This window comes from Doryrhamphus excisus, linkage group LG11 (assembly GCF_037039965.1).
Source record: "Doryrhamphus excisus strain RoL-2023G ecotype Guam linkage group LG11, RoL_Dexc_Guam_v1.1, whole genome shotgun sequence".
In the NCBI taxonomy this organism is placed as follows: Eukaryota; Metazoa; Chordata; class Actinopteri; order Syngnathiformes; family Syngnathidae; genus Doryrhamphus; species Doryrhamphus excisus.
This window is the reverse complement of record NC_136367.1, coordinates 19,293,532-19,320,971: the sequence shown is the minus strand read 5'-3', so window position 1 is coordinate 19,320,971 and position 27,440 is coordinate 19,293,532. Positions and strand designations below refer to the sequence as shown.

At 40.5% G+C, this 27,440-nt stretch overlaps 1 protein-coding gene across 13 annotated transcripts in view; it reads left to right on the top strand.

Moving 5' to 3' along the window:
* cadpsa (Ca2+-dependent activator protein for secretion a) overlaps positions 1-27,440 on the top strand; it is an 81,546-nt gene that overhangs the window by 30,314 nt on the left and 23,792 nt on the right. For 2 of the 13 annotated variants that reach the window (XM_058065699.2, XM_078794394.1), the window contains exons 12-27: positions 1,493-1,629; positions 1,703-1,890; positions 2,104-2,256; positions 6,157-6,258; positions 6,337-6,400; positions 6,802-6,925; positions 13,810-13,916; positions 15,422-15,578; positions 17,822-17,963; positions 19,122-19,256; positions 20,414-20,569; positions 20,662-20,809; positions 21,958-21,972; positions 23,406-23,480; positions 23,659-23,743; positions 25,636-25,673. In XM_058065699.2, coding sequence (XP_057921682.2) covers positions 1,493-1,629; positions 1,703-1,890; positions 2,104-2,256; positions 6,157-6,258; positions 6,337-6,400; positions 6,802-6,925; positions 13,810-13,916; positions 15,422-15,578; positions 17,822-17,963; positions 19,122-19,256; positions 20,414-20,569; positions 20,662-20,809; positions 21,958-21,972; positions 23,406-23,480; positions 23,659-23,743; positions 25,636-25,673 — 1,826 coding nt within the window. Of the gene's footprint in view, positions 1-1,492; positions 1,630-1,702; positions 1,891-2,103; positions 2,257-6,156; positions 6,259-6,336; positions 6,401-6,801; positions 6,926-8,957; positions 9,027-13,809; positions 13,917-15,421; positions 15,579-17,821; positions 17,964-19,121; positions 19,257-20,413; positions 20,570-20,661; positions 20,810-21,957; positions 21,973-23,405; positions 23,481-23,658; positions 23,744-25,635; positions 25,674-27,440 lie in introns of all 13 variants that reach the window. The other 11 variants (XM_078794395.1, XM_078794398.1, XM_058065719.2 and 8 more) reach the window with 11 other exon arrangements.

Below are 27,440 nucleotides of genomic sequence, written 5' to 3'. Positions count from 1 at the left end.
ATAAAAAGACTAAAAGTACAAACAAAAAGGAACCGGTAACACTTGAGGGTGCACGAAAAACAAAACAAAGTGACAAAAATAACTAAACGTACAGGAAGATATAATGCTAGGAGCTACCATTACCCTCGGGGGGGGGGCATGACAGAAAATAATTGAGAAGCACTGCATTCATTACCTTAACACTGCATGAAGTCAGCCACAGCATATCTGACATGAAAAAGTTCTCCTCCCATCCTGTGTGGAAGTGGTAAGTTTTTGGCTTCTTAAGTTTAGAAGAAACAAATTCCAACTAGTTAGCTCGCTAGCTTATTAGCTTATTAGTGCCCACCTCGAGTCCTTGCAGCAATGCAATCGCAATGTGGCGTAAACAACGACTAATAGGAGGGTTACTGCAACTATAGGCGGGTTATTTTATGGCTAAAATGTTCAAACTACAAAAATATTCAGTTTATTAGTAACATTGAATCCTATATCGTGGAAATTAATTTTCGCGTGGTTGGGGCTGGAACCAATTAACCGCGAAACGTGACACAGAAACAAAAGAACAACCGTTCCTGGTCTTCCTGGTGTGTTCATCTGTGCCTCGATGAAGGTGTCGCCAATGCAACAAAATAAAAGCAGGACAAAAATGGGAAGATGATTGGTCCCGCAACCCCCCCCAGCGAGTACTCGATAGAAAGCGAGCTAATATTGACACCCGTTAACATTCGTCAAGATCGACCACCTTAGGAGGAGGAGCTGGGTCAGCTGGAGGGCCGGGTTGACTGGTGGAGGTGGGCTTCTGCAGGGGGACGGTGAGTCAGGCAACTTGAGTCTGATGGTTCAGGGATTCACGATGGGTTGCATCTCAAAGGTAAAAATAAAGGTAAAAAAAGGTAAAAAAAAAACCCCAAAACAAAACAACTTAATAGCCCCCCCCCCAAAAAAAAAATGCTCCAACGAGACAAGATGACCCGTACTTACCATACTGTAAAGCAAATCAAGCGCTCCTTTTTTCTTGCCAAAGACCTCCCTGGCGTCACACCATCTGCTCGGAACATGTGTCCGAATATAGTGCACCTTGCTGGGCCACAGCAGGTGACTCCATCTGCACTATACTCTGGTTCTCCAGATAGTCGTGATGTGGTCGGACAAATCAACGAGTACAGTTGGTGAAAAAAGCTACTTTGTTCCGATCCTTGTTACCTCCAAGTGTGAACAAAGTACAAAGTAGATGTGAAAAAGTTATTCATATTGCGAATCTGTAGTATTTTTAAGGAGTACCTAACAAAATCCTGAGAAACTATTGCAAGATCCTGAGATCTAATTCAGTCAACAGCAGCAAAGGCTTGAAAAAGTCCGGATCTCTAGTATCTTGGGATTTTGTTGTGTTTTTGGGTGTGAAAAAATGGGCAAATCAGAATATAATTAAGATTTTTTTTCCTTTTTTCCCCTTCTTTCCTCCTTCCTTCCTCCCGGCCCCACCCTTTTGGACTATACCATGCCGATACAGATGCCGATCGAGCCCAGAAGCATGGCATGGATGAGTTTATTTCCGCCAATCCCTGTAACTTTGACCACGCTTCGCTCTTTGAACTCGTCCAACGCCTGACTTTGGATCACAGACTCAACGACTCCTACTCCTGTCTGGTAAGCAATCTGCGTGTGTGTGCCTCAGGGGGTGGTTCAGCGGGGTTATGTTGTGTCTGCCACTTCTATCCAGGGCTGGTTCAGTCCCGGTCAGGTGTTTGTCTTGGACGAGTATTGCGCTCGCTACGGAGTCCGAGGCTGCCATCGTCACTTGTGTTACCTGAGCGATCTGCTGGAGAGGGCGGAGAACGGAGCTATGATTGACCCGACCCTCCTGCACTACAGCTTTGCTTTCTGTGCCTCCCACGTCCACGGAAATAGGTACACAACCAAATCCGCACGCAACCGTCCTCCATTGTTGACGTTTCATCATTTTCATCAAGTCAACTTTTGATTTGTTTTAAGTTGCCTTTGTCTTGGTTCTCAACTTTTTTTCATGTTCACCTTTTGTCTCTTTTCCCATAAAAACCTTTAATAACTACGCTCATATAACAAATCCCATCCCTAAACCCCCCCCAAAAAAACTCTTCCTAGTCAGCGTGTGTCAGAGTTGTCGAACTGGCCGGTATCGGAGGCCGAACTTGAAAGAATCCTATTCCCCTCCGCCCCCGAACCCTCCCCCCAAAGTGTTAGGAAAGAACTCAAAATCATGAAGAAAATGGATCAACTTTTATCCCGACCAAGAAGGTGAGTCTAATCTGATAAGGACATCCATCCATCCATTTTCTATGCCGCTTATCCTACTGGGGTCGCGGGAATAGGAATATCTATAAGATTTTTTATTGTTGTATACAGTTAATAGTGGACACAGCCATAAAAAAGCCCTAAAAATATGTAGTACACAGTACATACAGTAGAGTAATGTACTTTAAAAACAAGCAAAGCATCTTCCTGCTGGAAAACGTTGATGGAATGAATTTATGGGACAGCGCCCTCTGTTGGATTATTTTTCCCCTGTGGATAGCACCATCAAAAACGTTCTATTTCATTCATTTATTCATTCATTCATTCATTCATTTTCTACCACTTATCTTCACGAGGGTCACGGGGGGTGCTGGAGCCTACTTTTCCAAGATGGGCCAGCAAAACTAATTTATTTTTTATTTTATTTTACATTATTAACAGTAATAAGTATGTAATACAAGGATTTATTAGCCTTTATAAGGTATTATTTTCATATTATTGACATATAATTGGTGCTTATTACAATCAGTTTCAGTATATTAACATTAAATTAATGAAGATTTATTAATTTACATTTATATTGCATTATTAATACTAATAGGCATATAAGAATCTTATTTTACATAATATAATTACTTAATATAATTACTGCTTATATAGCCCTATAAATGCTAATAAGCATTTATGGTAATGGTAACTTAACTTAAATTTAATAGTAAATCTTATTAATATTATACGACTTTTATTAATTTTAACTAGATTAGCAATGAATCCTGTAATAAACCCTCATTAAAGGCTTATTAAAATATAATAACTGCTTATAAAGCCGTATAAATGCTAATAAGCATTTAATAGTAAATCTTATTACTATAATAAAACTCTTATTAACTTTAATTACTACTTATTAAGGCTTATTACAAGCATCTTAATATAAAGCGTTACCAATTTTTTTTTATTTTATTACAATTATAGTAGAGAAAAGTAATGGTTGGTTATACGTTGGTCCATGGTGGTATTTTTGTTATATATGATATATATTTGGGTGTCTGGAATGGATTCATTGCATATGAAGATAAATGCCCTACAAATGAATGATAAAAATGGAGGTACCACTGAATACATCATTCTCAGTTTCCTTTCTCTAAGTTGCAGTATTGACTTCATGTCCTGTGTGTGTCGACATCTCAGTCGGCCAGCCACAGATGAAGCATAACAAAGATGGACCAGGGCCACTCTGGTACTGAGGGAGGAGGTCAAGGGGGGCCGTCTGCCGCGGCACCTCTTCACCCCCACCCCAACCAATCCACATGGCTTCATCCATCCTTCCCTCTGTCCCGCTGACAAACAGTGACTTGGGGACGGAGGCCTTCTCTGATTGGCCTGGACAGATGGGCCTTTGCTTGAAGAGAAACAGACAAAAAAGAGAAGAGGATATAAAGTAGGAGGACATAAAGTTTGTCTGCACAGAAAAAAGTCCGAACGTAGCATAAAATCATCTTCTCACGGTATGTTTCCATACGTAAACATACGCCGAAAGGTGGACTTTTAACCACATGATGTCAAATAAGCGACACCCGCGTGTACACATGGAGCGAGACCTGGCTCAGCCAGTTCATCCATATCGCCTGGAGGGGCCGCCATGACAGGTTGACAAGTTGTCACTTGTGATGGCTGAACGTCTCGGGCCGCCGACACACACCACACACCTCAATCAGACCAACCCCCACCCAAGAAACCCACCGCTGCCTTCTAATAGCCTGCTGGCCGAGAGATGTCCATGCGCTAAGTAAGCGCCTGCTTCAGTGTCATGACTTGACTTGTGTCCACATTCATGTCACGTCCATTTATATCATCTCTTGTATTCATCACAAATGTCTTAACTTGGGAATAATACTACTAACTGCAGTTTGGAGCACATTTCACTTGTTTTAGTGTTGAAGAAATTACCATGAGTGGAATTTTTCACTTTTTTTTTCAATCAGTAGGAGCTCATAGGCGGTGAATACATTAACATTTTTAAGGAAAAGTCCATATTTCATATAATTATTGATTATTACACTCGTCCCTCCTTTATTGTGGTTAATTGGTTCCAGACACGATCACGTTAAATGAATTTCCACAAAGTAGGGTTCGGTATTCTGTGTCTCATCAGCTACTATCAATGTATTACTATCATTAAGTCTGTTGTATAGTTCTTTAAAGTAGCTATAACCTTGACTATTATTGCGACTAATGAGGGGTAGGATTTGATAAGCTTTGCTTCCTCCTACTCCTTTTTGGACATGCAGTGCTGTGAATTGTGTAAATCGTGTGCATGTTAAATGGGATTCACCACTTTCAACATAGCATTCTACCGAGCTACTTAACCTACAGTTTGTTATTCTGAACTTAAAAAAGGGTTTCAAACAGAGTGGGGTTAGAAGGATAAAACCACTTCCACACAGAATGGGAGGAGTGCTTTTTTTCACTGTATCATGGTCAGACATGCCATGGCTGACTGCATGCAGCGTGAAGGTCATGTAATGTATCTCCCGTTTGTCGGGAGAGCTCTAAAGATCAGAACATAACAAATAACAAAATTTGATTCGGGCAATTTGGAGTGGCCAATTAACCTAGCATGTTTTTGGAATGTGGGAGGAAACCGGAGTACCCGGAGAAAACCCATGCATGCACGGGGAGAACATGCAAACTCCACACAGAGATGGCCGAGGGTGGGATTGAACTTGGTTTTATTTTTATTTTTATTTTTATTTTTATTTTTATTTTTATTTTTATTTTTATTTTTATTTTTATTTTTATTTTTATTTTTATTTTTATTTTTATTTTTATTTTTATTTTTATTTTTATTTTTATTTTTATTTTTATTTTTATTTTTATTTTTCAGCCACAGCCATAAAATAGAAAGTCACAAAAAATACTCACATTTGTTCACTTCCTGCTTTCCTAATATAATGTAATAGTTACTGATTGTAAAAGTACCAGATGAAGGGGTAGGATTCAATAAGCTTTGCTTCTTCCTACTCCTTTTGGACATGTGGAACTGGGAACTGATTATGTGATGCATTCAATTGTAATCTGATGCATAAACCATTCCCATTCCCATTCCACCCCCCCACTCACGTGATTTACAACAGCACACATCTACAGGTGGCAGCGACAGTCTCTTGACATGTTCATGAAAAGTGAAGTGCGTCCGGATTAGATGATAGCCGATGCTGACCATGCTGGTATCCTTTGATATCAAACACCGCCACTCGGGAAACATTGTTTCATGCGTTTCACCAACACCCCCAAAACACACACACACACACACACTTTCCCGTTGTCCACCGAAAGGACATGTCAAAAAGAGGTGGAGGTCGACAGGGGGTGATGGATAGAGGGTGTGTCATGTGTCCTGCGTCTCATCATACTGTCACAGCCACCAGTCCAGCGCCTCTTCTGTCACATGCACTCTGCTCACATTCCACCCAGGCCCAACCATGTCAGTTAGGATAAACACATTGGGCGTGCACACACACACACACGCACACACACACACATGCACACCTGCTTGAGCAGCCGTATTTCTATGGATTTAACACAACTCCAAATGTATGGCTGAATCAAATGTTTCAAATGATGAAGCATCCCATTGTGGTCACTGCAGCTAAAGGCCATAATAATAATAATAATAGTAATAATCATTGTACTTATTATTTTTTTTTAGGTTATATGGTTGTTGTACTGCATACTGGTAATAACTGCAACAGAATTGACACAATTTAGTTGCTTTTTTATTTTGTCTGAATCAATGCTTCCGTATTAGGAATGTCAAAAAACAAAAAAGGCTAAATCGTTCCTTCCCAAACTTGGCAGTTACCTCGTCTGCGTTCCTCTTGAACCTCTGCTGTCATGTTTCAGGCCCGACGGCATCGGCACCGTAACCGTAGAGGAGAAGGAGCGCTTTGAGGAGATCAAGGAAAGGCTTCGAGTGCTTCTAGAAAACCAGATTACACATTTCAGGTGAGAACGGTTGGCGGGGTAATTCATGGGGAAACCGAATGCAGTATCTTTTTATGCGTTTAACGCTTTCTCTGAAAGGTATTGCTTTCCATTCGGACGCCCAGAGGGTGCCCTGAAAGCAACATTGTCCTTGCTTGAAAGGGTGAGTGAACAAATCACAAATCCAAGATCATTAAATGAAATGATACTGTGCTCTGTTGACAATATTTTAATGTTACAACCGTATTTCCCGGACTATACGCCACACTGAAATACTAAAAGAAGACAATTTTAATACGTGACTCGATGCCTGGATCCATTCCAGTGTATAGAAACTTAGGAAACTGTCCTATTTTAACACCAGAACTTCATTTTTGTATTCACAAACTAAACGTCCGTCCAACACACAGCTGCAGATACCCGCTGGAGAAGAGTGCAGCATAAAGAGCTGACTTTGATGTTATGGTGTGATGGTTTCTCAACCCAAATGATGCTTTTGTCTGTATAGCGTATGGTCAAAGGTTTAAAAAAAAAACAAAAACAAAGCTTCTTCCTTCCTGAAAGGTTTTGATGAAAGATGTTGTCACCCCGGTTCCACAAGAGGAAGTCAAATCTGTGATCCGTAAGTGTCTGGAGCAAGCAGCTTTGGTCAATTACCAGCGCCTGTCAGAGTACGCCAAATTAGAAGGTAAGTTAGTACTCCATCATACCTACAAATACTGTATGTGTAGTACATAATAAAGGATCCTACTGGACTTGGTTGTTTTAGCGCCAGATGCGATTGACCTTCTCTGCGTCTGACTCTGCCTTTAAAGAAAGTAAAAATGCATTCAATTACCCACTAATCTCTTTGCTGGCTTCCACTTTTCCTCAGCTTCTATTTCAGCTGAGTCTCACGCCGGCTGAAGCTCATGTCGGTCTTCCAGCTGAATAGATCCTCCCTTCCCTTTGCCTCGCTCTCCGATAACTTCCATTCTCACCATTTTCTTCTCCTTGTCTATTGGCACTTCCTGTTTCCAAGCAGGAAGGCCAATAAACAAATCATTATGAGGCTCTGCTCTGGCAGCTCATCTTTCTGTTGACGCAGGTTTTCTTTAGTAGACATCATGAAGGTAACATAAATCTATTCTTTTAACAAAATATACAGAAGCAGCGCTCAACTTTTATATTCATTTCCAGTTGGTAAACAAGGAAGCACCAATGACTGCCTGTGCCGTTGAATGTTAGCACCCCCCGTTGTTTGTTATTAGTCCGTTCCAACATGTCCGACAACACCCTAACATGCATGTTTTTGGAATGCGAGAGGAATGCCAGAATCTGTCTATAGTGTCCCAACTCTAAAGGCTGAATCACCGTTGCCCGGACGGTTTGTTTGAGCACTCGATTCCATGAAATCTAGTTTGTTGTCACACTGTACGATAACCAAGACACATCATTTTTGTGGAAAAACACATCTTACATAAAACAGGCCATACCGAAACCGAGGTACCACTGTATATAATTAAAAAAACCTGAAACCATTACCAGTAGAACATAGGTAAGTTTCAGGGAAATATCAGTTCCCAACTAAAATTCATTCATTCATTTTCTACCGCTTATCCTCACTAGGGGTGCTGGAGCCTATCCCAGCTGTCTTTGGGCGAGAGGCGGGGTACACCCAGGACTGGTGGCCAGCCAATCACAGGGCACATATAGACAAACAACCATTCACACTCACATTCATACCTATGGACAATTTGGAGTCGCAAATTAACCTAGCATGTTTTTGTGAGAGGAAACCGGAGTATCCGGAGAACATGGGCGAGAACATGCAAACTCCACACAGGTGGGATTGAACCCGGGTCTCCTCGCTGTGAGATCTGCGCGCTAACCACTCAACGGCCGTGCACAGATTTTACACATTTTATTTATGCGTACAAATAAAATACTTTTTGAGTTCTTTCTGGGATTCAATTAGGTTTCTCATCTTCTTTATCATATTACTGGCATTCACAGCTCTCTTTGGCCCCATGGCGGGTGGTTTAGCTCAATACAGTTAATGCAATTAGTCCTTAGCTCTACTCCAAAGCAGTTACTACTATATGTGAGAAATGGTAAATGGTACAAAATGATGTCTGTAAAGAAACTTCCACCTGCCTGAAGAAACACAGCAAGGCAAATCTTAGTATTAGCGTTCATTTTCTCAGGAAAAAAAAAACAAAACTCCCCTCATAGTGCTGTGCTTCTTGACTTCTGAGGAATAAACACGCAGACCTTTCAGATCTAACCCTGCTTGGTGGAACGAATGGTTAATCCAAAATCAGACTGCCCAACCATCACCGGGCGACCGTCCCATGAGCTACGACAGTAATGCGGAGCGATACTGACAAGACTTTTGACAGTTGATTTATTTTCTCACCATTTGCATCCTTGTAAGAATCATTTAAAAACATCATAGTCCAATTATTTGTCCGCTTATGCTGACTTTTGGTCTTTACAATTGGACACGGACATGATGGACAATGGGGATGATTTGTACGGTGATTGCGATTATTTCCAATGTGTCATCATACTGTTCTTTGGGATCCATTGGAAAATGATACGGATAACGCCGATCAAAAAATATATCCAATGAACTAAGTGGACCTAAAAAAACCTTGGTCGAACCCCACCGAGCACTACGGCCGTCCGTCTGACCCTGGCCTCTCGCATGCCTCGGTATCCTCCCTCTTTCTCTGTAGGGAAAAAGAGAGAGATGTACGAGCATCCTGTCTTCTGCTTGGCGTCTCAAGTGATGGATTTAACCATTCGTGAGTACTTCCCTCATCTCCCGGCCCCATCCTCTACCTCTGTCTCCAACGCCATCTTCTTTTTTCTCTCGCAAGCAGCATGCACGCCGACCACTCCAAGTGACCTTACAGTGTTGTTGTTAAATTGTTGTTTCAGTCTGCAGCGTCCGCTTCCACGCTATCTGCCTTTCAGCTTGTTTTTTCCTGTCCTGCCCAAAAGCGCATTGACATTGTCCGTTTGCGACTTGAATGCATTTTTACTTTGCTTGTGTGTTTATCCGTTTCAGTGTTTAAAATCATGATAAAGAGGGACCGCAGTTCATGAAATGTGATCTTATTCTTTAACGTCGATTATCTTAGGAATCATAGCTTCTCTTTGTTTTTGTCTGAATTGAAGAAACTAAACATGCTGTATAACAAATACAAAGACATGGTTCCTATGCAAGTATGGGAAGTATGCTTTACTTTGAACTTTGAGAGTGTTTAGTGCCTGTCTGAGAAAAGTATATATATAAAGTGTATAATGACGGGTTTTACAGCCTTACAACAGCCTTGGCTGACTACTTATTATTTTTACCTATCGCGGGTTATTGTTGCAATTGATTGTATTTATTGGGTAGTTCCAACATGAACGAGTTAGTGGTTGGATTATATACACATTACCGTATTTTCCGGACTATAAGTCGCACTTTTTTTCATAGGTTGGCTGCTTGTGCGACTTATATGTAAATGAAAAAAAGAATTTATGTTACATAAACACTGGACATCTTTTCTGTTTCTGTTTATTTTTTGTGTAGCTGAATAACCATTGTGTTAGCATATCTTACATATCTTGCACCTATTTAGCCTGTTCTCTATTATTTTATTATTGTTAGAACTTGCCTTCCAAGAGGACGTCATGTCTGTTTTGGTCAAGTAGTTAAATAATAATAAATAAATTACCCTCAAAAAATGCGACTTATACTCCAGTGCGACTTATGTATGTTTTTTTCTACCTAATGATGCATTTTTGGCCTGGTGCGACTTATACTCCGAAGCGACTTACAGTCCAGGAAATACGGTATATCACAAAAGAGGAAAAAAGTCAACGTTGATGTGTGTGTGTTATTTTTCCTAAATCATAAAGATATTAGAACTGCTTTCTTTGATGACAGGCTAAAATCAGAGGATATTTCCATTTTTACTAAGGATGCTTCGATCAGGGCTTTATGCTACCGATACCAAATCCCGATAATCCATGAGTGAAATGGGCCGATACCAATGCCAATACCGATCACATACACGCAGTGGAAATGTTTAAGAGCTACATTTACAAAATAGAATAGAATAGAATAGCATAGTCCTTTTTTGACAACGAAACAGTCAGTGCATCATTCATGTGTCAACTACATTAAGAATAAAAATAAATAAAAATAAATAAGATAAAATAAATAAATAAAATAAAAATAAAATAAATAAAACACTCAGTCAAGCATAAAATTCAATCAAAATGCTATTGCATGATGTTAAAATGAATATGGCCAAGAGCTACTCATTTTTGTAACATTTATTTCCATAGATTATTTCAAGCCAAACTAAGCCGTTTTATCAGAACATGAACAAAATGCTGGTATCCACAACTCATGTTTTGTACTTCAAAATGCATTATTTCTAGCCTTCTCACATTATTAATTGAAACCATGAATGAAAATCAGGTTTGCCCACCTCTGTTGGGCCCCTGCAGCCTTATGAACCGCAGATGCAGCCAACTCCCTGCCCTCGGCATCCCGGAGAGGAGACAAAACGCCATCCTAGATGGTGATCGGAGCACCACTAACTTTTACGTGTTCACAGGCAGTCGGAAATCACTAACTCTTGAACACTACACAAAACTACCAGGTTATTGTTTTCAGTGAAAAATACACAAAAAATGTAACAATGTGTAGTTTTGTGGTTACAGCAAACTCTCCCACTACCTTCCTTCGCTCCCTGGTACAACAGACATGAGTAGGTCCTAACAAGCCCCCATTCTAACAGTACAGTGGACCCATTCTGTGGGAGCTGTCAGCCGCGTGAACACGACTTGAGCTCCTGCAGGCAAATGATCAGCCGGTCGTCTTGTTGTCCGCAGCATGACTGAACCACTTGAGCTTTGCGGCGGATGGGGTGAACGGTCACGACCCTGACGTGGCACGTTCATCTTCAAACAGAACTCAGGCTTATATAAGATATCTGCATCATGATGCAATTAGTGTAAAAGTGTAATTAGTGTACAAGTGCTAAAGATCTAATATGGTGCGGCTAAACTAATATAAGTACTACATTGAAATGCTTAATATAAAGTTAAATTGAGCTGTATGGTGGGTGTCGATGTCCTTGTCGGTTGAAGAAAAGTTTATTTGGTTAACATTTTGAGACTTTTATATGCAGGGTTTCTTAAAAAAAAAGCCATGCACAAGTTGATTATGCCTCATCTATCCAAGTGTACTTGTTTATATGTGTTGTTTGTTGATGGTCCTGGTAATGCAAGGCTTTAACCTCTTCCTCCTTCCTTACATTTAAGCAGAATTTGAATTGTGAATTGTTTTGTTTTTCACAAGTTCTTATATTTTTTTTAATGTACAAATGCTAATACTTTGACTACAAGATTTGTTTTGTGCTCATTCAAAAATAGGAAATGGCTCGAAGGCAAGTACCGAATCTAATAGTTATAGTTTAGAACCCAGGACATGCAGTACAACCCCACCCACTCACCCACTTTGCCACTCTATTGTAAATGATAATGCACCAGCCAATGGACTGAGAGATGAATAATGGATGATGTGGAGATAATAACGATTATAATAACTTTAATCTACAATCCACATTTTCCATATGAAAATAGCTTGGAGTGCATTATCATGCTTATACCATGGCCATTTAAAACCAAACAAGACAACATTGGAACTTATACTTGTTTTAGGTGTTACTATCAGGTCTTTATCGACCATTTAAAAACAGGAACATTGGTGGTCAGAAGTCACGTACACTCATCATGGGCATGGAGGTCATATTCACTTTAATTGGCTTCTTTTTCCAGGATGGAATGATTAATAAACGTATGTATTCTATGTCTTCTTGGGTGCACAAGTCCAACCATCCGTACATTTTCTTTCGTTAATTCTGGTCTGGGTCACCGGAGGCGGCAGTCTCAGTAGGGAAGCCCAAACTTCCCGGATGACTGGGGTCTTCAAGCTAATTTTTAGGGTGAGTTCAGCCACCCTACAGAGGAAACTCATTATGGATGCTTCGAACCGCAATATCGTACTTTTGTTAGGTGAGCATAATAATAATAAATGTAATTTTTAATGCACTTTGCATCAAATTAATGATCTCGAAGTTGCAATAGAAGAATAAAAGTTAACAGCAAATGTCACAATAGCACAACCAAAATAAGTAGAGCAGTGGAGGTGGAAATGACCAAAAGCCAAACTAACACAACACAGTGAACCAAAAATGTAAAATATGCATTAAAGTAGGCAAACTATGTAAAAGCTTTTCTAAAAAGATATGTTTTTAATCCTTTTTTAAAACAGTTTGTGGCGCCCTCAGGGAGTCCGTTCCACAGACTTGGGGCAGGTGTGCAAAAGGCGCGATTGCCCATCGTTTTGAGCCTGGTCCTTGGAGGCTGGAGGAGGAGATTGGCCTGCCCTGAGCGGAGGTGGCGTGAGGATGCTTTTTGGGGGGGGTATTCAATCCGGTATTTAACAGTGGAGGGATTTGAGGATGGGGTAGATAGACCGGTACATTTTGATCTTTCGGCTTCACCGCGACAGTCCGGCACTTCACGCTCCAACCTTCCCTCACTTGTGAACAATCTGGGGGACGACTCGGATCTGGAGGTGCCGAGTCTCATCCTGTAAGCTTTACACTCAAACGCAAACTATAGCATGCACATGTTTGGATTCATATTGGATTTTTGTTTTTGACTGAACTGACGATCGGATTTGAGGCGAAATGTCTTTGATGACAACCTGAACGGTCCGGTTGCAATCGAACAAATGTCCCGAGAAGGCATACTGTATTACAAAATATGTAATCTATAATCACTTCTAATTCTAATTGTGCACCCAGTTTTTGTTTTAAAAAAAAATCAAAGATATGCATTATATAATCCTTGCACCCTGGACAAAGAACAGTTCAAAGAAATCATGTGTTTGTAAACTTCGGACCACATTTTTTATCTTTGTATATCTAAGCCATGGTATAATCTCATTCCACTCACTGCACATGATAACGATGCCCTTTTAAGGCAGGCAGAAATGATCTTTTGGAATGGAATCATTTGTACAATTGGTCAAGTTTGCTCGATCAGATAAATAATTTCACGGCGCCAAGTCGTTAAAGACACGAACCAGGTAACACAACAAGATCTGATCCCAACATTACTGCATGATGAGTGTTGAATGTTGCTGTTTGCATCCCTCATTAATACATGTTTTATCTGGATGTTGCCTTCACTCTTCTGCCACACTAGTTGCACCTATTAGGACGGGTAGACTCTACAATCATGTACACATGTACAGAATATGTAAGAATCACTTTTGATGCTATTTTAACCAAAATGTCACAGATCTTATCTTATATTTTCTAGTGTTTGGCAGTAGGCAGGATAACGTGCATGTTGCATACTTCTGTCAATGTTATATTTCTTGATGTTCCGAGAGGGTGTGTTCTTTCCCCATGCATCATATCGCATGCATCCTACCCTAGGGTATAAATACGGTTCACTTTAAGTTAACACTTTTAGATTAGACTCTATATTTGGACTTTATTTTTGCTGCAGAGAATGTTGGCCGACTCGCCACTCCTGCAAAAAAACTGGAGGACACCATTCGCTTGGCCGAGCTGGTGATCGAGGTGCTGCAGCAGAATGAGGAACACCATGCTGAGGTCAGTATGGAGACACACACACACACAAAGGTTACCATAGTTTAGAGTAGTTAGCTGTAAACAGTACTGATGTGTGCCGCTCCTGTCAATAGACAACCATTCTATTTCTGTGTATGTACAGTACAAACACAGCAAGAGTACTTCAATGTGTTGCACTTGTACCATTATGCTAACATCAAATACTTGGACTACTCACTACTATTCATAATTTGTTCTCCAATATGGCAAAAATCACAACACAGAAACCCTGAAACCATTACCATTAGAACATGGGTAAGTTTCAGGGAAATATCAGTTCCCAACTAAAATTCATTCATTCATTTTCTGCCGCTTATCCTCCCAAGGGTCGCTCGGGGTGCTGGAGCATATCCCGGGGTACACGCTGGACAGGTGGCCAGCCAATCACAGGGCACATATAGACAAACAACCATTCACACTCACATTCATACCTATGGACAATTCGGAGTCGCCAATTAACCTAGCATGTTTTTGGAATGTGGGAGGAAACCGGAGAAAATCCACGCATGCAGAGGGTGGAATCGAACTTGGGTCTCCTAGCTGTGAGGTCTGCACGCTAACCACTCGACCGCCGTGCAGCCCGGAGGAAACCATTTCGCACAAAAAACGTAAAAGAAGTATAAATACGTTGTTGGAATCGGGGGTTCGGGATTATATTAATGTATAAATGCGATTGAATGAGTTAATATGGGAATCGAATACAGACCTCACCAGTGAACAAACATCTTCATGGCTCGGACAAACAATTTGATCAAAATGGGTTGAGAAGAATGGCCACCATTAAGTTAAATGTCGTTGCAGGTTGACATGCACAATTTTGCAACTAATTATGTATTAACTATGTATTAATTATCTCTGTATTTTAGCAAGAACAATGATCTCAGTTTACATAAAAACATTACAAAGTGCAATGTTGCAATGTTTTCAATCAGGAAATGTAGATATTCTTAAAAAAAATGATTGGAATCATATAAAGCAAATCCATTACTGTTATGTGCTCCCTCATCTTATCTCCTTTTTTGGTAAATTGCAACTCTTTACGTTAGTCCCTCCTCTTCCGCTACGTAGCCAAGATGGTGACTGTGAGCGTGTCAAGTGGAGCGTCCAGTGCACTGCATTCTGCCGTCTCCACACTCGTGCATTCAAAATGCAAAGTGTAAGTGCGCCAGCGCACCACTTGAAACGTAGCTCGTGATTATACGGCAATGACTCCCGAAGGAACCCCCCCCACTTACCTCGTTAGCCCGTGGTTACGTTCAACATTGTGTTGACAGCTTGATGTGGATGAGAAAACATGATGGCTCCTTAGGGCTTCCTCCACTACGACTACTGGAAATGCGGTTGTCCATGCTCAAGCGTGGCTTCCTCCCAGAAGATAAGAACTCGTTAAAACTCAATTACACAGTAGAGAAATAAAAAAATAACATATTTCTGTACCTCTTGACATCAACCGCCTGCACTTGTCTTCCTCTCTTCTCGATCTCCAGGCCTTCGCGTGGTGGTCAGACCTGATGGTGGAACACGCCGAGACCTTCTTGTGTCTTTACTCGGCTGACATGGACGCAGCTCTTGAAGTTCAGCCTCCAGACAGCTGGGACAGTTTCCCCCTCTTTCAGCTGCTCAATGACTTCCTGAGGATGGACTGTAAGTGTGTGTGTGTGGGGGGGGGGGGGCAGGGGGGCTTGAACATTGAGCATGGTGGACTGGAGTAGCTGTACGTGCTTGGATATTGGTTCGGCAGGTTCACACGTGGCTTAGCGGGGACGCAGAAGGAGCGAGAATTCCACGTAGCAGAATTTTCGTTTGCATTTATTATTAATAATAATAACAATAAAAGATGCACTGCAGATTGGTAATAATAATGGTATCGAACCTGCTCATAAGAGCAACAAACTCAACGGCAAAAGTGAATTTCCATGAAGTAGGACTCAATATTAATGAAGGGAATGTTTTTGTAAATAGAGCATAGAGCCCTGTAGACATGAACTAACACCCCTATATTTATCTTTACGCACCTATTATTCCTTTTTTTCACCACATTGCGTCACATTATTTTTTATCTGAGGAATAGTTGCGTTCCTTTTCATGCATTCTTAGCTGCCTCTGTTTTCATATTTTTGACAGCTACTAGATAGCGAGTATCTTGTGTTTGTTATATCCACTGTGTGTGTCTAGAGTGAGATTTATGTTGCATTGTGGGTAAAACGTACCTAAAAATCACGTAAAATGTGTGTGTGTGTGTGTGTGAAGATAATGGGTCCCATTTGGACAATGGTTGCCGCATGGCAGAAATGTCCATAATGAACTGCATTCTTGCCCTCAGGACCACCGGCGCTGTCCGTTGTCCTGTAAAGGATACACTCCACTCTTCACAATCCTGACTCAATCAGTAGGGTGCTAACTGTCCCCGGGGAACGCTTCCCCCTTTTGTCGTCGTCAATCGGGAGTCAAGGAGAAGTCAGAGCCTCGTTGACTTATTCATCTGAACAGATATCATTACACATTTGACGCTCAGTTGGCCGTGTCATCAAATTGGCCCCTCTTTGTACGGCTAAGTGAGCGTAGCGGCGTAGCAGCAGGCACAGTGAATACAAACAGTGGAGTTATTATTCTGCTAGTAATTCGGTCATTAAAATAGATTTTTCATCATAGTTTCCAAGATATGAATGGGTTTCATAGAATAGGAGCAATCCATTTTTCTTAATGTGAAGATCTCCTATAGCGTAAAAGTGATGTTCTATGATTGGCACCTCTTGAAAATCTTCAATTTTTTACACATCTGGCTGCTTTATGACTTTATGGCAGGTTGTATTCTTTCTAGAAGATGCTACCCCCCCCCCCCCCTCCAATTGACACCACACACAAGCTGCATTATGAAGACACGGAAGGAAGGTCACCCGCTCCGGTGCCCTCCAGCGGTGCACTTATGTAGCAGTAAATAGCCTCAGCACCAGACACGCGCCCAAATCCGCTTGCCGCTGGACGAGTTAATGAGGTCCAAAGCAGCGGCTTTGGCGGCGCGGCGAGCCCTGCAAACACACTCCTGGACACGCAACACATCCAAGTGGACAACAGCCGCCGAAGTGGCTAATTGGGAGCGCGGCAATCAGGGAACACAACAAAAATTGCACCTACTGTGTATGGCTGACCTTGACTCCCGTGCCAACACACACAAACACACACATGCTCAGAGGGGGAGAGAAAAACAAAGAGAGAGAGCGCCGCGTGGAGCCGTGAGGCATCGCATTAGCACACACTGGCCTCCATTTTATCTCCTGTGGTCTTTGTCAGTGTTGCCTTTTTACCAGTTGGAAGCTGGCAGAGAAAGGGAGAAGTTTGTGCGACCGGTCTGGATTTAGACATGGCAGAGGTGGGCGATGCATCTGGTACCCGGGCCTTCAGTGGGTATCAGAATCAGACACTGTGAAGAACAGTGTTAAGAATAATACAGTTATTTTTTGTTTATAGGCGTTAATTGATTTGTAATAAACGTCAATAAATTGAATATGTTTGTTGTTAGAGCATAGAAAACCTGTTTGGGACTTTCTAAATATGATTTATAACATGATTAGAGCCCTGTAGACATGAAATAACACCCCTAGAATCACCTTCACACCCCAAATGTAACATACACATACACTTCTGGAGGCATGCTATGAAATGAAATACTACAATTTAAGATGTAAATATAGGTGTGTACTGACAAATAGCCTTCAACAAACACCTCAGGAACTTAGTCACAGCTAGCAAAGCGCTAGGCCAAAAAAAAATGGCAACCTTACCATCCACTCCTACTCCTAGTCTCCTACTGGTGGATTGCATTCAATTCAAGCATGAAATATTACAACAAATTGCTTAATGATGCATTCATTGTTGTCTCAAAACAGATAACCTCTGCAACGGGAAGTTCCACAAACACCTCCAAGACCTGTACGCCCCCCTGGTGGTGCGCTATGTGGACCTGATGGAATCATCCATTGCCCAGTCGATTCATAGAGGCTTTGAAAGGGAATCGTGGGAACCCGTCAAGTAAGGGCAATTTATTTACTTATTGTTAGTTAGTTATATGTTATTTATGTTTAATTTTTTGTGCCAGAGGCAGAAAGAGGTGATGAATTTCACTTCAGATCAATTTTAAAGCATAAAAACGGCCACAAGGTGGCAGAAGAGCATTTATAAGAGCAAGTAGAACTTAGGCATTGTAGGGAAAAAAGTTCCATTCCAAATGTTCCTTTCATTTTCTACCGCTTATCCTCATGAGGGTCGCGGTGTGCTGGAGCCTATCCCAGCTGTCTTCGGGCAAACACCCTGGACTGGTGGCCAGCCAATCACAGGGCACATATAGACAAACAACCATTCACACTCACATTCATACCTACGCCAATTAATTAACCTAGCATTTTTTTGGAATGTGGGAGGAAACCGGAGTACCCGGAGAAAACCCACGCATGCACGGGGAGAACATGCAAACTCCACGTAGAGATGGCCGAGGGTGGGATTGAACTCGGGTCTCCTAGCTGTGAGGTCTGCGCACTAACCACTCGACTGCCGTGCAGCCCGGAGGAAACCATTTTGCACAAAAAACGTAAAAGAATAAATACGTTGTTGGAATCGGAGGTTTGGGAGTATATTATTATATATTAATATATAAATGGTATTGAATGTGTTAATATGGGAATCGAATACAGACCTCACCAGTGAACAAACATCTTCATGGCTCGGACAAACAATTTAATCAAAATTGGTTGAGAAGCATGGCCACCATCAAGTTAAATGTCGTTGCACGGTGCCATGCACGGTTTTGCATGCAAACTCCACACAGAGATGGCCGAGGGTGGGATTGAACACTGGTCTCCTAGCTTTGAGGTCTGCACGCTAACCACTCCTGCACCGTGGAGCCACCATTCCAAATTCCAAAAGTGAAAATTATGCCTTTCTTGTGTCTTTTCACAAAAGCTCGTTTTCTCCTGTTTTTTGTTGGGAGCTGATATTTACCTGAAACTTAGCTTTGTCCTACATTGATTACTGACGAACGGAAAAATGAACTGGAAACTGGAAAATGAACATATGCTGTAAATGAACCTGAAATGCACATCAGCTGAGCGACCCCCCCCCCCCCGATATTGTGATTACAATATGATGAAGTATTACCACTAAATGTATTGATTGTACTGTTTCTCTCCACAGGAGTAGAGCAGGCGCTCTGCCAAACGTCAACCTCCAAATGCCCAAAGTACCAAATCTAACAGTAGCCAGTGTTAACCTCTCACAAATGCCCATCTTTTCTCCACCCGACTGGATGACGTCTAACGATGACTCAGAGTGTGTACTTTGCCTCCTGTAGTCGGAGACATGTACACATCTTTGGCATATATGTGGCTCCAACACAAAAAAATGATTGAATTGAATTACCACTTGAAATATGCAATGACTTACCAGGGAAATTTTGCACATTTGTGACATTTATACACACCGTAAAGCCACATTTGTGCCCTGACATGAAACATGTCCCGAACTGATCTGAAGTTGACGTTGTAAGGAAGATGAACCTTTCCATATCTTTCTTTCCCAAAGCTGGCGCCCTCTGTTGTTGTTGTTGTTGTTTTAAGAAATATTTATTTTCATGTTTGTCTCATACGTACTGTAAATTGTGATCATGTTAACAAATTATTCCTTCCCCCAGCTTTCCCACATTTGTTGTTCCTGTTTGCCGATGCCCGACTCCCACATACTGTCTTTACTGTCTAAAAATAGTCGGAACGTTAAGCGTTTTATTTGGAAAAGTGGAAGCAACGCGGTTAATTGGTTCCGCATTCCGACCGTGATGAGTGAATTTCTGCAAAGTGGGATTCCTTATTCATAAATGGAATATTTAAACATGGACAACCTGTTTGTGACCACATAAATATGGTTGTTAGCATTACTAGAGCCCTTTAGACATGAACTAACACCCCTATAGTCACCTTTACACTCGTATTACTCAAAATAGTGGACATAATAAGAGTAAATAAGCCAATTAAGACGTAAATAAGACTTGTGCTTGTGTGTATTACTATAAATATGTTCCCTTGGGGATTATTGTGCCTGTTGTCGCATAATTCAAACCTGCAATGAAAGAAAATCAGACTGGTGGTGGTGTGGACAGGAAGTGACGTTTTACCTTGTGGTGGGATACGGCCGCAAGAGTAGCTTGTGTCTTTGAATGCGTCTTTTCAATGCCTTATATTTGTATTTTGTTTATTTTGCTATTTTTATGATTGAAAATGGCATTTTAGCATGACGAAACAGCATGATTAATAATTAATATATTTTTAAAAGACTGTGATCGAGTGAAGCCGCGAAATTCAGATGGAGTTTATCAAATGATAATAATAGCAAGGATACCCTCATGTGTACCCTCCCACCCCCAATCAACGTCACATGATTACATGGATATGATGACTTTAGAAAGAGTAAACTCTAACCTCTCGTCCTTAAAGCAACGGCTCAGGGACATCAGAGGATCTGTTTTGGAAGTTGGATGCTCTGCAGACCTTTATCCGAGATCTTCACTGGCCGGAGGAGGAGTTTGGCAAACACCTGGAGACCCGACTCAAACTGATGTCCAGCGACATGATTGAATCCTGTATAAAAAGGTAAGGAGGACGTGTTTCTTCAAGGGAGTCCTGACATTCGATGTACGTAGTATCTGAGACTGAGGTCCTGGATCTTACCGTCTTTGCTGAAGAACCCGTGCAGCATTCGAGGCCAAGCTTCAGAGGAGCAGTCGGGCCACAGACTTCCGAGTGCCACAGTCGATCTGCACCATGTTTAACGTCATGGTGGATGCCAAAGCTCAGTCTGCCAAGCTGTGCGCCGTGGACCTGGATCAAGAGGTGAGGCTGAAAACGATAAGCACCGCTTCTCTGAAATGTTTCCCCAAAGTTCCAGTTGATGAGGACAGCAGAAAAGAAATAGCGTGTTCTGTGTTCCTTAAAGGAAAACTGCATTCTTTTGAAAATTTTGCCCATCATCCACAATCTTGATATGGGTCCTGAAGATCTAAAAACACCTAAAAAGGCAGCTAGCTTCAGGTGTAGCGTTCCTTTCTATGTTGCTATGTGAAATAATCCTGCTAATGGTTAAAATGATCGCAATACAGCAAACTATTGTAAGTATTACATGTTATTATGAATGTACGATATGTGTGGATTATGGATGATGGGCAAAAATCCCCAAAAAGTGCAGTTTTCCTTGAACTAGTTCAGGGGTGGGCAAACTTTTTGACTTGTGGGCCGCATTGATTTAACAACATTGACGGGGGGGCCAGACTATATAATATTTTACACGCAACGGTCAATTTTTACATGTATATTTTATTTTATTTATTTATTTTTTGTCTTGCAATCTGCTATATGTGCACTTTGAGATTATTTATTTGATGTAAAGTGTGTTATAAATTAAATGTATTATAATAACAATTATAATAATAATAATAATTATTATTATTATCATTCAATATTTTTATTTAGTATTATTATTAATAATAATTTATATTATTAATAATAATTATTATTTTATTTAATATTATTATTAATTATTAATGTCAATAATTAATCATGTCAATAATTAATAATATTATATTAATTATATTATTAAGGCTCAAGCCTTGATGTCAGGTTGTATGTTGAGTTTAAATGAAATACTTTGGAAAGAACAGGCGGGCCGTATTCAAGCACTTGGCGGGCCGGATGTGGCCCCCGGGCCGTAGTTTGCCCACCCCTGAACTAGTTGAATCCAAAAGCCAGATTTTGAATGAGTCAGATGTAAATAACATTTGGGATACGGTAGGAGTAGGAGAAGATGATTCACGATACGGTGAAAACAATATGAATGTTATTGACAGATATCATTCTCAGTTTTCATTTGCAGCTTTTTTATCCTCTGATATTATTCAAATAATATGACACATGCCGTGTCACCTCCTTCTTTCTGTTTCTCAGTTGCCTTTTTTTCTTCTTTCTTCGTCTTTGTCTTGTGAAAGTTTGTAAGAGACTGGGTGAGTGTGGCCGCAAATTCAATTGTAATCACACCCTCGTCTTCCCCAATGTATAATTAGTGGTGTGTCTTCCTCCCCTTGAATTGTTTGGATTTCATTAGCGTATGTGTGGATAGTGCTGAATATACTTGGCGTGGAAGTGAGACATCTCAGAGAGTCATACCAATTACCGACAACAAATGGATTATTACTCGGTCTTGACTGACTTGTGTTCCGTTGGTTCTACAAGGCGTAACAAAAGGGTTCCACCTGTGTCAAGGATTCCAACCATTCCATATTCTCCACTTCAATACATTTTTCATAGCATTTCACTTAGATTCACTTCTTTTTTATTCACTCACAACGGTGTCCGTTGAGGGTCACATACTGGAAACCTTCCCAGCATGCTTTGCTGTAGTTAAAATGATGCATTTTGACTGTCTTATGTCTCTTTAAGTTGTTATTTTATACAGACAAGGTGTAATAGTTAAAGTGTTGACAATTTAGTCATGTATTGTTAAATTGTTTGACTTTTGAATCTGGCACCCTTATTATGAACGCTTGTGAATTCTGTTAAAATGCCGAATGAGTTGCTTAATCACACAGATCAAGCACTTTCTTTGATGAGGTCAATTATATATTTTCTACTTTCTGTTTTAAAAAAATAACATATTTTTTCTTTAATATTTCAACTTTTTTGCTATTAAAATTACAATATTTTTCCTCATTATTCAACCATACTAATAAATTTACAACTTTTTTTTAGATCTCAACTTAGTATGCACTTTATCTTTTTTAAAACAAATACAGATTTTATATATACATATATTTATTTATTTTTTTTATTATATTTAACAGGTGTTTGTGCACACCTGGAGGTAAGAACAAATTAGGATTGACCAACTGTACCTGTTGATTTGTCCTCATCAAATATCCTGACATTCCTATAACACATCACTACTATCGGGAGAACCAGAGTATAGAAGGGAGGGAGACACATGCTGTGGCCCAATAAGGTGCACTATATTGGGGCATACGCTCAGAGCAGCTGTGCATACGCCATGGAGGTCTCTTGCAAACCTTTTAAATGTTGTCGGATTTATCGGTTATGATGTGATCATCCCCTCATATCGGTGCGATACTGACTTGTTTTTTGAATTATCGTGACAGGCTTATATATGTAAATACCTCTAAGCATATCTGCAGTACGTGTTGCTTGACAAAATATCGAAGTGGTCCTTGCATCCTTTCATTTTTCCGTATGTGGCCCTCGCTGGACACCTCTTCTCTAGGATGAAAAATAAATATATAACAATGAGTTCAGATGAATGATGATGTATTTGGAGCTGAGGATTTGAAGATGTAAGCACCATATTTAGTATTGACAGTACTTAGATTTCAAGTATGGATGGTAGTAAGTAATATTTGTATTGTATGATATCCTTTTTCCGTAGAGACAATACCATTCCCAAATTGACTTTCTCATTGAGGAGACAGTGAAGGAGATGATAACGCTGCTGGTAGCAAAGGTAAAATACCCAATGGATTTATTTCTTACTACTTACAACCTCCTTAAGATCCAACAGTGTAAAAGCCAAGTTAATACCAAGTTAAGTTTTGTGTTAATAAAATAAAATGAAAATAGAATGTATTATTTTCCATAGACACATAGCACTGATCGAAACATGTTTTCTGCAACTCTTTCAGTTTGTGGTCATTCTGGAAAGTGTATTAGCAAAGCTCTCCAGATACGACGAAGGAACGCTATTTTCTTCTTTTCTTTCTTTCACAGTAAGTTGATTTTTACACTTTGTAACTGTCTTGGTTCACTGAACAGAGAAAATGTTGCAGCATTAGTGTCCATTGTGACTCTTCAAACAATATTGGATACAAAGTACTGAAAACCCGATTATTGAGCACCCCATTTGTAGGGAACATACAAACCCTCTATTCCTAACATCACAATTATTACAATTTGTTCACCTGGTAAACTTTCATACAGCTAAAACTTCAAGATTTTCAAGAACAAGCTGCTGATTTTTACAATGTGTAAGGAAGAAGAATTGTGAAGCGCAGACAAATATGATGCCAAACACATAAAATACTTTGCTAACCAACCACAAAGAACTACAATGCTAACCACAAAGAAATACTATGCCAACCACGAAAATACTATGTTAACAACAAAGAACTACTGTTTTGACCACAAAAAAATACAATCCCAACCACAAAGAAATGCTATGCTAACCACAAAGAAATGCTATGCTAACCACAAAGAAATGCTATCCTAACCACAAAGAAATGCTATGCTAAACACAAAGAAATGTTATGCTAACCACAAAGAAATACTATGCTAACCAAAAAGAACTGCTAGGCTAACCACAAAGAAATACTATGCTAACCAAAAAGAACTGCTAGGCTAACCACAAAGAAATACTATGCTAACCCCCAAAAAACTGCTGCGCTAACCACAAAGAAATTCTATGCTAACCACAAAGAAATACTATCCTAACCACAAAGAAATGCTATGCTAAACACAAAGAAATGTTATGCTAGCCACAAAGAAATACTATGCTAACCAAAAAGAACTGCTATGCTAACCACAAAGAAATTCTATGCTAACCACAAAGAAATACTATCCTAACCATAAAGAAATGCTATGCTAACCACAAAGAAATGCTATGCTAACCACAAAGAAATGCTATCCTAACCAGAAAGAAATGCTATGCTAAACACAAAGAAATGTTATGCTAACCACAAAGAAATACTATGCTAACCCCCAAAAAACTGCTGCGCTACCCACAAAGAAATTCTATGCTAACCACAAAGAAATACTATCCTAACCATAAAGAAATGCTATGCTAACCACAAAGAAATGCTATCCTAACCAGAAAGAAATGCTATGCTAAACACAAAGAAATGTTATGCTAACCACAAAGAAATACTATGCTAACCAAAAAGAACTGCTAGGCTAACCACAAAGAAATACTATGCTAACACCAAAAAACTGTTATCCTAACCACAAAGAAATGCTATGCTAACCACAAAGAAATACTGTGCTAACCATAAATAAATGCTATGCTAACCACAAAGAAATACGATCCTAACCACAAAGAAATGCTATGCTAACCACAAAGAAATGCTATGCTGCTATGCATAGGGAGCATGTGAAACAAAGACAGGTTAGGACCGAATAAGCTCTGCTTCTTCCTACTCCTTTCAGACATGTGGAATTTGGCGCGTTAAATCACCTGCTTTGCCATTTGACAAACTTTCAATTCGAAACAACTTCATCCTTTGCATATCTCTGATTGCTAAAGGGTGTCAGACCTCACAAACTGTGATTCCGCCAACCTTCCTGAGAGAGGACACCTCAGTCGTGCTGGAATTCTCAAATGAACTACAGTGTTGCCTTCAAGTGTCAAAGAGAGTGAGAACAGGATCGGCTTTACTAATGATCTGAAATATGACTTTTTACTGGTGATCAGCGCTCCTCTTCCACACGTAGAATGATGCAGAACGACCCGTATGAACTCTATGTGATTGTACACGTTTGCACTTGAAACCATCACATGCAGTCTCTGCTGGCAGATGAACAAAAATGGATTCAACTGCAAGCTGGACAAGCTGTGATATCATAGCCGGAATCCTCACTGTTTGCTTCCCGTATCTCTCCCCTTTATGACAAGGTGAAAGCTGCCTCAAAGTACGTGGACGTGCCTGTAAGTACATGTTCTGTATTTGTATTTCCTATTTGTGTTGTTTTATGTACGCTATGGAACAAACGACCCTCATTTGGTCATTTTTATTGTTCTCCTAACACATTTGCATTGACACTATCATTATTATAATAGTTGTTTTATTTATGTTTGCCATCTCTTCATAGTTCGTGTGTGGAATAAATTAAAACACACAGTTTTGGACATCAAAGAAAATACAGCTGGGATAGGTGCAGATTCTGGAAGAGCGAGAAAGCTCTCTGTGCGGGCACCTCAATACAAAGGACCCAAAAGAGCATGATAGGTCCTCTTTAACATTGTTACACCGAAGAATTACATTACTGGCGTAGTGACACCTAGCCACACCGCTACTAGCCATTTAGCGACTAGCTTCCCCGCACAAACGCCACGAGCGAAAGGTAACGCTACATTTCGGAGATGCCGCAACTGCTGCTGTTGTTTTGTTTTTGAGTTTGGAAAAGTAAACACATTCTATGTCGCTATGTGAAATCAATGCACCCAGGAAAGAAGTTCCGGTAATCCTTATATGGCAACATTTTGTAAATATACAGCAAGTACAGTAAGTTGGAGGTGTTTTAATAGCGGGCTTTGTAGGCGTAAGAGGCGTGTTCCAAAAAAACTGTCTCTTTTTATCTGTTTTTATACCTTTATATCTTTAGTATTGTGGATGCCGGGCAAAATTAATGTATTAATTCATTTTCTACCGCTTATCCTCACGAGGGTCGCGGGGGGTGCTGGAGCCTATCCCAGCTGTCTTCGGGCGAGAGGCGGGGTACACCCTGGACTAGTGGCCAGCCAATCACAGTGCACATATAGACAAACAACCATTCACACTCACATTCATACCTATGAACAATTTGGAGTCGCTACTTAACCTAGCATGTTTTTGGAATGTGGGAGGAAACCGGAGTACCCGGAGAAAACCCACACAGAAAACTCCACACAGGGTGGAATTGAACTCGGGTCTCCTAGCAGTGAGGTGTGCACGCTAACCACTAGAACATGGTGCAGCCCGACGGGCAAAATTTAGTCAATCATAAAAATGCGAGCTTAAATGTGAGGGTGCACAGTTAGTTTTTTTTCTAGAAAATTTTCAAGAAAAAAAAAACAATCATGCAAAACCTGTACTCTTAAATATGGAGGAAGATGGTAAAGTCCGACTGTCAGGTTTTCATGCAGCAGCTGTCACGAATAAAACTCAAAAATTCGCGTTTGTCCCATGGCGGTGCATATTGTTGACGCCAGTGAATATTTGACCAAGCTTTCATTTGCGGAGTCGTAATCCAGACGGTGTTGATACGTCCCCGTGTTTGTTGTTTCCGGTGTCCATTTATATTCATGCGGACAGACACCGACAGCCAGCCTGCCTCGTGCCTCGCTCCGTGCGGCGTGTACATTGTGAGCCCATGTTGTACAACACATTCCCATTCTGCTGTCAGAGTGGCGGTTGCGGTGGCGTGTGTTTGGGAGTGTGTCAGCGGTGTGTGTGTGTGCGAGTGTGTGCGCATCCGAGCTTTATTAGCTGCCAACACATGACAAATTTCAAATGAATGGCTTGTCAGTGAATGTGACGAGGCATCGCTTATGCTGGCAGGGGTCGCACTTCCCAGTCCAGCATGCTAATTATGTCCCTCACGTACAAATCTGGAAATACACTGGTAAAAAAGGGTATTCATTTACACGCCGCCATCGCCATTGCAAGTGTGTTAATGGAGTTTCTTTACCTTTTTTTTTATTTTTGCTGATGAA